Source organism: Nicotiana tabacum, chromosome 18 (assembly GCF_000715075.1).
Source record: "Nicotiana tabacum cultivar K326 chromosome 18, ASM71507v2, whole genome shotgun sequence".
Classification (NCBI taxonomy): Eukaryota; Viridiplantae; Streptophyta; class Magnoliopsida; order Solanales; family Solanaceae; genus Nicotiana; species Nicotiana tabacum.
The window spans coordinates 88,449,373-88,462,118 of record NC_134097.1 but is presented as its reverse complement, the minus strand read 5'-3'; the positions used below and the strand labels follow the sequence as shown (position 1 = coordinate 88,462,118).

Sequence of the window (12,746 nt, the reverse complement as noted above, 5' to 3'; positions counted from 1 at the left end):
CCACTGGCAAGTGATAGGCCTTCCCGAACACCAACTTATATGGTGACATACCAATTAGTATTTTGAAAGCAGTTCTGTAGGCCCAGAGTGCACCATCTACCTTTTTCGCCCAATCAGTTCTTATGGCATTCACAGTCTTGCTTAACACACTCTTTATCTCTCTATTAGATACTTTGACCTGTCCACTAGTCTGAGGATGATATGGTGTTTCCACCTTATGGCGCACATCGTACTTTGCTAGCAATTTCTCGAAGGCTCGATTGCAGAAGTGAGTGCCTCTGTCACAGATAATAGCTCTCAGGGTCCCGAAACGGGTGAATATATTCTTCTTCAAAAATCCCACCACCACCCTTGTATCATTGGTAGGAAGTGCTGCAGCTTCCACTCATTTGGACACGTAATCTATAGCAACAAGTATGTACTTATTGCCAAAAGAGCTGACGAAGAGACCCATAAAGTCTATCCCCCATACATCAAATACTTCAACCTCTTGAATTGGGTTCATAGGCATCTCATGGCAACTAGAAATGTTCCTGGTTCGCTGACATTCATTATAGCCTTTCACCTATTAATGTGCATCCTTAAACACTGTTGGCCAGAAGAACCCAACTTCTAGTATTTTTGCTGTCGTCCTGACTCCTCCAAAATGCCCGCCATACGCCGATGCGTGACATGTCTGCAAAACATAAGATTGTTCTATCTCGGGGACACACCTCCAGATCATATTGTTAGCACATATTCGAAACAGATAAGGTTCATCCCAGTAATACATGCGGCAGTCATGATAAAATGTTTTCTTTTGCACAGAGGAAAGGTCATATGGAACTATACTACTTGCCAGGTAATTTGCAAAGTCTGCATACCATGGCACTTCCTCAAGGCTTGTAGCGAGTAGCTGCTCGTCTGGAAAGGTTTCCAGAATATCCTCTACCTCAACTGAGTTTTCAGCTTCTTCAAGTCGTGAATGATCAGCCACTTGATTTTCTGTCCCCTTACGGTCACGAATCTCCAGGTCGAACTCTTGTAGTAACAACACCCAACGAATTAGGCGCGGTTTGGACTCCTTCTTCTTAATCAAGTACCTGAGAGCTACATGATCAGTATATATAGTTACCTTAGAGCTAATCAGGTATGATCTGAACTTGTCGAATGCAAGCAGCACAACCATCATCTCCTTTTCAATCATAGTGTAGTTCAGATGGGCTCTACTCAACGTTCTACTAGCATAGTAAATTGGATGCATTAGCTTGTCTTTCCGCTATCCCAGCACTGCCCCCACTGCATAGTCACTAACGTCAAACATGAGTTCGAATGGTTGCTCCCAATCGGGGGCAACAATGATGGGCATTGTGACTAGCCTCTTTTTCAACTCCTCGAATGCTACCCTGCAATCATCAGAAAACAAGAAAAGGTGATCTTTTTCTAACAACTTACAGAGAGGGTTGACAATTTTTGAGAAGTCTTTTATGAATCTCCGGTAGAAACCAACATGCCCGAGGAAAGTCCTGGTTGCCTTGACTGAAATGGGGGTGGCAGCTTTGTATCACGTCAACTTTAGCACGATCCACCTCGATTCCCTTGCTGGACACCCGGTGTCCCAAGACTATGCCCTCTTGTACCATGAAATGGCACTTTTCCCAATTAAGTACTAGGTTAGTCTCAATACATCTTTTCAACACTCGGGTCAGATTTATAAGGCACTCGTCGAATGAGTTTCCCACCACTGAGAAATCATCCATGAACACCTCCATTATGTCTTCGACCATGTCAGTGAATATGACCATCATGCACCTTTGGAATGTGGCGGGTGCATTGCATAGGCCAAAGGGAATCCTCCGAAAAGCATAAATTCCATATGGGCATGTGAAGGAGGTCTTCTCTCTGTCCTCTGGTGCAATGGAAATTTGATTGTACCCTGAGTACCCATCTAAAAAATAGAAGTGGGACCTCCCTGCCAATCTATCAAGCATCTGATCAATAAAGGGAAGTGGGAAGTGGTCTTTCTAGGTGGCCAAATTTAATTTCCTGTAGTCCATACGAATTCTCCAGCCTGTGACGGTTCTTGTAGAGATCAGCTCATTGTTATCATTTTTGACCACCGTTATACCACCCTTCTTAGGAACACATTGCACCGGGCTAACCCAGTTGTTGTCAGAGATGGGAAAAATGATTCCTGCATCCAATCACTTAATCACCTCTTTCTTCACCACTTCCTTCATGTTGGGGTTCAGCCTTCTTTGGTGCTCCCTAGAAGGTTTGTGCCCCTCTTCCAGCAGAATTTTATGCATACAATATGCCGGGTTGATCCCCTTAATGTCTTACATGGTCCACCTAATGGCAGTCTTGCACTCTTTGAGTACCTGCAAAAGTTGTTGTGCCTGCACATCTAACAAACCAGATGAGATAATAACAGGTAATGTGGAGTTAGGTCCTAGGAACTCATACCTGAGATGGGCGGGCAGTGGCTTCAACTCCAGCTTTGGTAGTTCTTCTATGGATGGTTTGGCTGGAGGAGTTTCTCTGTTTTCTAAATGCAAGGGCTTGAATTCAAGTGTTCTATCCTAAAACCCTTTGCCCTCTAAAGCCAGCACCCATTCTGCCAATTATTCCTCAGTTACCTCATCTAAATTTACAAGACAATCAGCAAGAGGGTCCTCAATAGTCAACGTCTCATCATCTGCTTCTACGATTACATCCATGACATCAATAAGAGAGCAATTGGAAAATTCACTTAGTCGCCTCATAGATTTCTGCACATTGAATGTTATCTCCTCATCGTTCAACCTCATCTTGAGCTCCCCAGTTTCACAATCAATGAGAGCTATCCTTGTGGCCAAGAACAGCCTTCCCAAAATTATGGGAATTTCTTCATCCACCTTGCCATCCAGAATCACAAAATCTGCAGGGAACACAAATTTCCCTACCTGAATCAACACGTCATCCAAGATACCAGAAGGTCTTTTCACGGTTCTTCTGCTAGCTGGGTCTAGCTATTCCAATCCCCAACCTCTTATAGATCGCCAGGGGCATAATATTTATGGTAGCCCCCAAATTACAAAGTACCCTGGCAAAAGAAAAGTTACCAATAGTGCAGGGAATTGTGAAACTCCCTGGATCAGACAACTTCTTAGCAACTGGTCTAGTCACCACAGCACTGCAGGTCTGAGTTATAGTCACTGTGGCCAAGTCTTGGAAATCAAATTTTCGGGACATCAAGTCCTTCATTATTTTTGCATAACCAGGCATCTCCTTCAAAGCATTAATCAATGGAATATTTACCTGGATTTGTTTCAGCATCTCTAAAAATTTCTTGTATTGTTCCTCTTTCTAGTATTTGGCCAGCCTCTGTGGGAATGGTGCTGGAGGTCTCTTCTTCCCAATGATTTGGGTTTTCTCTTTGTCAGACACCACATCAACTATCGGTTCCTGGGCTGCCTCAGCTTATTTCTTAGCCTTAATCTGTGTGTTGGGTTGTTCCTGGGCAGGCTGTATTGTCACATCTGTCAGTTTTGTTGAATCATCTAGCTCAATGGGCACTAGTACAAGTGTCTCAGCCTGTCTGCTTTCTCTAGCCCTCTCTTGCTCCAAGTCTAAGTCTCTGCCATTACGTAGGCTCACTGCCAACAGCTGCTTCGGGCCTTGATCTTTCGAATTTACCTGTGTGTCTGCAGACAATGTCCCATGAGGACGATTATTCAAAGATATCGAATCTGGCCCATCTGCACTTCAATATTCTTTATAGCTGAATCATGTGCATCTACCCTTTCGCTCATTTTTGCATTTGACCCAATAACCTGCTACAACATTGCCTCGAGTCTAGAAAATCCATCTTTCTGTCTCCCACCATGTTGCTGCTAAGGAGGATGATAACCCTGCTACTAATTTTGATTGTTGTATCCTTGTGGCCTTTGGTAGGGCGCCACATTATTGTGAGGTCGCATGCCTCCTATATTTCCATTGTTGAGTTGTGGCTGGACTGGCCTGTATGGCTGATTCTGTTGGCCCCAATATTGACCACCTTGTCTCTGGCCCCCATAATTAGACACATAATTTATGTCCTCAGGGTAATGATGATAATCACTTTATGCATTCCATTGGTTACCAATTGGCTAACTAATGCAAGATGTGCATAAGCCCCCATTGGTAGTATTTACAATATGTACCTGCTGCTTCTGCCCTGACTCTTCCACCTTTTTGGTGAGTATACTCATTTGTGTCATTAATGTGGCCATATTTTCAGCAAGAGTATTGGATAGATCTAAGGGCACTAAGTGAACTATTGGAGTCATCAGAGCATTACGGGTTGTCCACCCCGAATTCTGTGCCATTTTGTTAAGCAGACTATGACTTTCTCTCCATGTTTTGTTCAAAAATGCTCCACCAGCTGAAACATCAACATTAGCCTTCACGCTATCTACTAACCCATGTAAAACTGTTTCCCCAACATCTGATCTGGAATACCGTGGTGCGGACATATAACCAACATCCCTTTGAATTGTTCCCATGTTTCTTGCAGTATCTCCATTGATTTCTATTTAAAGCTTAAAATTTCATCAATCTGCGGAGCAATCTTGTTGGGTGGATGAAACTTATTTACAAATTGCTTGATTAACTCATCCCAAGTCGTGATGGAGTTAATGAGGAGTGAGTTTAGCCAAGTCTGGGCAGCTCCTGCCACTGAGAATGGAAACAACAACAACTTTATTGCTTCCTGAGCTACGTTGGGCTGCCTTTGAGTTTTGCAGATTGACAGGAAATTTTTCAAGTGCTGCTGAGGATCTTCAATGTATGATCCCGGAAATAGTCCCTTATTTTGCAACAAGTGCAGCATATTGTTTGTGATTTGAAAGGATTCGGCCTGTATCTGCGGGACTAATATTGTTGTGGCCAAATTCTCTGTTGTGGGTTGCGCCCAGTCATATAGAGCAGCCTCTGGCAAAAGAGGTGCTACCACTGGCGCTACTGACGCATCTAGGTCTATCACGTTATCCCTCCATGTATGGTTCGAGTTGTTCAGTTGATTGTTGTTGTCTGTTTTTTCGGTTGGCCCGATTCAAGGTCATGAAAACTTTCTCGGGATCTGATAATGCTTCAAATACTTCACCAGTTCTCGATGAATTTCTAGGCATGCACCTGTACAACCAAGTCAACAAATATTAAAATTTCAATGTATAGATTGAAAATAAAGAAAACTGACTGCACTAAGAATTTTTGTATTTCTTTCAACTGTAATTAATAATACCGTTAATTCCGCAGCAACGGTGCCAAAATTTGATCATGCCCAACTATGCCTTATAAAAAGGACAAGTGGTCGTTACAAATATAATCTGAGTATTTAGCCCAGAGTCGAATCCACAGGGAATTAACCTACCAATTACTCTATTAGACTCACTAAATTCTTCGTAATCAACTTCCCAGATATTTTGAATAACAATTGGAGATATTTTTACTAACTATAACTGAATAACATTAAGTAAACTAAAATCTAACTATGATTGAGTTGTAAACAAATAAGAGAAATATCTAAGGTTATGATTTCCCCTATTGATGGAATCCCTTCTTGTTATGTTTCGCATAGAATTGCCTAATCGTCTCTATCGATCATGAGCATTCTTACACCGTAACTCTTTTCCGTGTAATTACAACAATTTACTAGACGCACTCTCCCGAGTTACGCTAGCTGGCTTTTATTATAGCTCAATTTAGATCACACCCAAGGTTTCGTTATCCCTAATCCCACCTTTAAACCCTCGGTTATTGATCCCTCATATACTTTGGGAGTGGTGTTGTTCAATAACTACCTAAATATGCACTCTCTCCCGAGTAATACATACTAAATAGGCACAGTTAATTGAGGATCTTATCAATTAATTACAACAAGAACTTAGTTGAACAAATAGAGATTAAACAAGGTAAACCATATTAATATAACAAGAAGTTCATCCTCAACAAGTTCCATCAAAACCCTAGACTAAGTAATTAGCTACTCATAGTAAGACAAGATAAAATCATAGAATTATTCATAATGTGTAAATAAAGATAACAAGAAGAAGATTGAAAAACTCTAATGGTTACTTGATTTTTTCACACTTGTTCCTGCCTCCAATTCAGTCTAAAAACAAGCTTAACCTTTGCTTGGGTGAGTTTGTTGAGTTTATAAAGGGTTATGATATTTAGTCCCCAAATTTCTGGGCGATTACACAGTCGACCGCGGCAGAACGCGGCGCGACCGCGGTGAATTACAACTATTCTACCTCAATCGTTTGGCCTACCGCGTTCCAGCCGCGGTCGACCGCGATCGCGGTGGCCTCTTGTACAATCCTCCTTTGCCTCTTTCTTGCTTATTTTCGTTTGGGTTCTTCTTGATTGGCCTTATATCCACATTATTGACTCCAAAACACTCCATAGTTTCTTCCTAACTTGGATTAGTTCCTGCAAAGCAAAAGAACACCAATTAGAGTATTTTGTTATTATTTTGCCTTTAAAACAACAATAAAATATGGTACATTTAGAGTGTAAATAGCGTCTATATAGCATACTATCAACACTCCACACTTAAACCGTTAGAGGGGCACGGGCTAGGGCGGGCCGGTCCTTCAACTTTTTTAGAAAAAAATATTTCTTCAAATCTTTAGATATTTTTTCATGACATACTCACTTAATCATATGAACGACTTCTGTTTATTTAGAGTGTACAAGAATCTTGATATTTGATAAGGAATCTCGTTTAATTGAAATGCAAATTCTCTATATCTCTAGCTCCTCTTTTTTTAACATTACATGAATATTTTTTTAGTACTTTTCTTTCACTTTCCTTAGATTCAGGAATTTCTTCGATAAATTTATATGTTAAGGTTTTTTAATTTAGGTTTAACATTATTTGTTAATTTCATCATTATAGTCCATGAAATTTTTAAAATTTACGAAATTTGCTAGTGTTTTTTAATTTTCTTTGGGTATTAAAACTTGACATTTTTCTATACTGAAGAGCAATTTAATAATTAATAATATATTAAAGTAACCAAACTGATCATTGGCCACTAAAAGTAATATTTCTTTTGAAAAAAATTACTATTGGCCACTTAAAACTTTTCTAGTTCGTTGTTAATTAAGCAAAAGAAAAACTAATCTTGTCATACTACATGCATATCAAAAATATAAATAGTAGTTGATATGGAAGGATAAATGAGAATTCTAAGGTTGGAAAATGTGGATTATAGTTAATATTTTTTTAGTTTTTACTTTTTTTAAATATTTAAATATGGATTTAATTTTGGCCCACGGGCCAGCCCAGGGCCAGCAAGCTGACTTGGGCCGGACTTATAAACCTCAATTTTAAATGGGCTAAAATAATTCCAATCTAGCCCTACCCAAGTAGCGGGCTGGGTTGGGATGGCCTCATGGGCCAAGCCCATTTTGACGGCTCTATCAATTAGAGTATTTTGTTATCATTTTGCCTTTAAAACAACAATAAAGTATGATACATTTAGAGTGTAAATAACATCTCTATAGCCTACTATCACTTCTCACCTGTGACTAAACACAGAAATCAAAACAAAAAGAAAGAAAAAAGAAAAGAAAAAAAGCAATACAAGTTCACCTCCTCAGGGAGGTAAATCAAACTAATCCTTCTTCATGGTTTCCATGATTAGTGCAATATTTTGGAATATTAGAGGAGTGAACACCAAGAAAGCCATGTCTAGGCTAAAAACATTTGTCAACATCAACAAAGTGGATTTCATAGCTATTATGGAACTATTTGTTAGCATGAACAAGATTAATAAATACATGAGGTTTCTCAAGTTTAGACACTACATATCCAATACCAATGGGCAAATCTGGTTCATGTGATCAGATAATTTTCAAACAAGTGTGATTAGTGTAGATGACCAACAAATCACCATCAAAATGCAGAATAAGGTTAGTGCTACTAATATGTTCATCACTGCTGTCTATGACAAATGTAATGCAAATGAAAGAAAAGATCTCTGGAGTAGTTTAGAGGATACTCATATATTGATTGATGGGCCATGGTGCATTGGAGGGGATTTCAATATTATTCTTGATCCAGATGAAAAACAGGGGGGTCGTCCTCACAGAATGTATAAAATTCTTGATTTCAGCTCTTGTATGAACAATTGTGAAGTTAAGGATTTGGGTTATGTTGTGCCTAAATTCAATTAGAGTAATAATTGGGAATCTAGAAGAAGAATTTGAAAGAGACAGGATAGAATTTTTGTAAATGATTTATGGTGTCAACTCCTTCAAAATAACATTGTCAAGCATCTTCCGAGAACTGAATCAGACCATAAACCATTGCTGCTTAGTTGTTATAACAAGAACAGTAATGGCATAAAATACTTCAAATTCCTTGACTTCTAGATTGATCAACCTTCCTTCATGAACTTGGTTGAAGAAGTGTGGGCTACTAACATTAGTGGGAATGCTTTGTGGAAACTTCAACAGAAGCTAAAAATGCTCAGTAAAAGACTTACTCAATAGTCTAAAAAAAAACATTGCCAATGTTTTTTTATCATGTTCAACACCGGGAGGCCAAAATACAAGACCTTGAGGAGTTAGATTTACACAACAACACTGATTTTTCTAGAGAAGAACTGAACAAAGAGCAAGCAGAATATATTAGATGGATGACCATGGAAGAGGCTTTTTTGAAACAGAAAGCTAATATCAAGTGGTTTGAAGAAGGTGACTCTAATACCAAGTACTTTCACAGCCTAATCAGATAAAGAAGAAGAAAACTTCAACTACACAGGTCAAAGATCATAGAGAGAGATGGGTGGAAGGTGATGATAACATAGCAAAAGCTGCCATTTGACACTTCCATAAGAGATTTAACATCAGACACTAATTTACTGATACTGATACTGAAATTCTTAAATGCATTCCTAAAAGCATCACTGATGAGAACAATGGAACACTCGCTGCCATCATTGATACTGCTGAAATCAGAGATGCTGTCTTTGATATGGGAGCTACAAGTGCAGCAGGACTTGATGGTTTCAATGGCACCTTTTTCCATAAATGCTAGGGTATTATCAAAAATGATATTACTGATTTTGTTCAAGAAATTTTCAATGGAAAGAGGCTTTCCAAATTCTTCTCACATACCTGCCTAGTCGTGTTTCCTAAAGTGGAGTCCCCAAACAATTTCTCTGATCTTAGACTTATTAGTCTAAGCAACTTCACTGCCAAGATCATCTCCAAAATCCTTTCAAGAAGACTTAGCCCTATGCTTCACAAACTCATCTCAGAAAATCAAAGTGGTTTTGTCAAAGGAAGATCTATCACTGAAAACATTCTACTTGCGCAAGAGATCAATCAGAATATTAACCATAGCAATTGTGGTGGTAATGCTATTATCAAGCTAGATATGGAAAAAACCTATGATAAACTGTCTTGGAATTTTCTTATGTCAGTTTTGAGGAAATATGGATTCTCCTAGGAATGGATTGACATCATTTGGGGTTTGGTCAATGAAGTCTGGTATTCTATTATTATCAATGGTAATAGAAAATGTTTCTTTACTTCTTCCCACACTATAAAGCAAGGGGATCCACTGTCCCCATCTTTGTTCATCATTGGTGTTGAAGTGTTGTCCAGATCCTTGAATAAGCTATTTGAATATGACAACTTCACTCCATTTAGCATGAATAACAGAGGTCCCAACATCAGCCACTTAGCATACGCAGATAATATTGTCATATTCTGTGGAGGAAACAAGAAATCCATCAAGCAAATCAAGAATCAAATCAAAATACATGAAAGAGCATCAGGGCAAAAAGTCAATAATGACAAGAGTTACTTCGTTACTTCTCCTAATACCTCTGCCTCCAGGATCAATAGAATTAGACAAGCTTCAGGTTTTATTGATAAAAAGTTTCCATTCAATTACTTGGGATGCCTTATCTACAATGGGAGGAAGAACATGTCCAATTAGAGGGCATGTTAGCTAAAATTGTTAAAAGGCTCGATGGATGGCAAGGCAAGATTCTATCACCGGGGAAAAATTTATTCTGATCAAGCATGTTCTACAATCGTTTCCCACTTATATTCTGTCAGCTATGAACCCCCCATGGGTACAGTTAGTCTCATGGAAAAATATTTTGCGAATTTCTTCTAGGGATCTACTAATGGTAAGAACAAATACCACTGGAGCTCTTGGCACAATATGTGCCTTCCCAAAGATGAAGGTGACATTGGTATAAGGAAGATGCAAGATGTGATTGAAACCTTTAGTATTAAAAGATGGTGAAGGTTTAGAACACAAAATTCTTTATGGGCCACCTTTCTCAAAGACAAGTATTGTAAGAGATCACATCCCGTAAGCAAGATCCTACACTCGGCAGATTCTCTCAGTTGAAAAAATCTATTAAAGACCAGAAGTAAAGTTGAAATGGTCATTATCTGAAAAAAATTTAAAATGGTTCATCCAGCTTCTGGTGGGTTAATTGGACTGATAAAAAACCTCTAGCTCACCAGTATCAAGGTACCAGGAAATCGACCAAGACACAGGTAAAAGACTTCCTTCACAATGGGCAATGGGACATCAACAAGTTAAACCAGGATCTTCCTTCTCATATTACAGATTACATTATTAAAATTAATATAGGCAATGATATGGAAGATGACTTCCCTGTTTGGAACTCTTCTGATGATGGTCTTTTTTTTAAAAAACAAATCGGCTTGGCAACTAATTAGATCAAAAAAGCAAAAAAATAATTTTTTAAAGAAAGCTTGGCATTATTCTATCCCTTTTAAAATGTCCTTCTTAACTTGGAGACTCATTAAAAGAAAACTCCCATTTGATGATATGATTGGTAGGTTTGGTACTAATATAGCTTCTAGATGTTTTTGTTGTAGTATCCCACAAGTGAAGACTATGCAACATATGTTCGTGGAAAGTGAGACAGCAATTTTCATCTGGAAGATAATGGGAAACCCGCTGGGAATTGGGCATCAACAAGCTCTTGTTCTTGCCATCTTCAAAAAATGGTGGGAAGGAAAAACAAAGAACAAAGTTCATGGCCTGATTCTCCAAGTTATACCAACAGTTATATGCTGGCAGATTTGGAAACAGAGAAGCTCTTGTAGATATGGCACGCAGAAGAAATTTTATCTCAATTTCATGAAGCACCAAGTTATATAAACCATCAAATCCATAATATCCAAATTAATGCCAAATGGAGAGGTCCATCAACACTGGCCTACCTATGCAGTGGGATTGAGAAGTTGAGACCAGTCCAAACTTTGAAGCAAGTTCAATGGCACCCTCCGCTATATGACACTGTCAAAGTTAATACTGGTGGTAGTTACATAAAGGAAAGCAGGAAAGCTGGCATTGGAGGAATAATCAGAGATGGGAATGGTAACTGTATCATGGCCTTTGCAATGCTTGTTAATTGTGATAGCAACAATATGGCTGACGCATTAGCTGCAGAGTTTGAAGGGAAATGGTGCAACCAATTAGGATTCACTAATTTTGCTCTCGAATTAAACTCAACTATCATGGTTAACATGATCAACCAAAGATAAACAACGAACATGAAGCTAAAGATGGTAGTGGATAAAATTATAAATGTTGTCCAAAATGCAAATACGACTATTCAACACTGCTAAGAGAGGGCAACCAAATAGCTGATGCCTTAGCGAAACTAGCCTTCACCTCCAGTACAAGGTTGATCTGTCACTCCTTCGGTCAGTTACCAAAAGAAGCCAAAGGCCCTTTCATTTTGCAGAGGAGAAGCCTTGATGCACCGGTGAGGAGGTGTGAGCGGTTGGCCGTTGTGGGTACGAGAAGAGGTAGAGGGAGACCTAAGAAGTATTGGGGAGAGTTGATCAGGCATGACATGGTACGACTGCAGATTTCCGAGGACATGGCCCTTGATAGGAAGGCCTGGAGGTCAAGCATTAGGGTTGTAGAATAGGGGTAGTTGAGCTCTCCTTACTTCATATCGGGGATGAGGCGGGGTTGGATTAGGGTTGATCTTAGATGGCTTACATTTTATGTTGAACACACACTATTCTTGCTGTTTATCTTAGCCCCGGGCCTTAAACTCTGGTTACTGTTATTGCATGTCATTCATCTTTTGGTTTTTATGCTTCTGTTACTATTACTGTTTCTACTGGAGTTACTAATGAATTCTCTTTTCTTGTTTTTTATTTCCGTCTTTCTGAGCCGAGGGTCTATCGGAAAAAGTCTCTCTGCTCTATCGGGGCAGGGGTAAGGTCTGCATACACATTATCCACTATATGGGATTTTACTGGGTAGTTGTTATTGTTGTTGTTGGCAAATGCCTAGCATTAGAATAAAATATGACAAGTGTAATTTTTTTTTGTTAGATTATGTATATATATGTACTGGCAGTAGTGAGGGCCTTGTATACCTCCTACTGTTTTTTTGGGGTGATAGAAATCACCTGGTTGTATAAGGCCAAGCCCCCCTCACTGATATTTTTTTGAAATACAACACCCTCAGACAGAAGTCTGAGGTACTTCATATAAAAAAAAATAAAAAAATAAAACAATAATGGCACGCATAGCTCATAGCTGTATGGCAAACTAATAAGCTGACCCTTTGCGACCATATCTAGGTGAGCATACCTATGAATATCTAATGTCTTTTTTTGAAACTATTATTAGCGTTTTGTGAAAAAGGACTTTTGACGTTTTGTGGCACAGGTATTTTATTTTTATTTCATTAAGTTAGGTATGCATAAGTGGAAAAT

The 12,746-nt window shown here is 39.0% G+C and overlaps 1 protein-coding gene across 1 annotated transcript; it reads right to left on the bottom strand.

Moving 5' to 3' along the window:
* Positions 1-568: 568 nt before the first annotated feature.
* LOC142172578 (uncharacterized) lies at positions 569-1,243 on the bottom strand. Its single transcript, XM_075236228.1, has one exon. It carries the CDS (start codon positions 1,241-1,243, stop codon positions 569-571), a length of 675 nt encoding a protein of 224 aa, XP_075092329.1.
* Positions 1,244-12,746: the final 11,503 nt, after the last annotated feature.

Bases quoted from the DNA above. Each gene is read 5' to 3' on its own strand.
- LOC142172578 (XM_075236228.1), bottom strand. From the start codon at position 1,243: ATGCATCCAATTTACTATGCTAGTAGAACGTTGAGTAGAGCCCATCTG.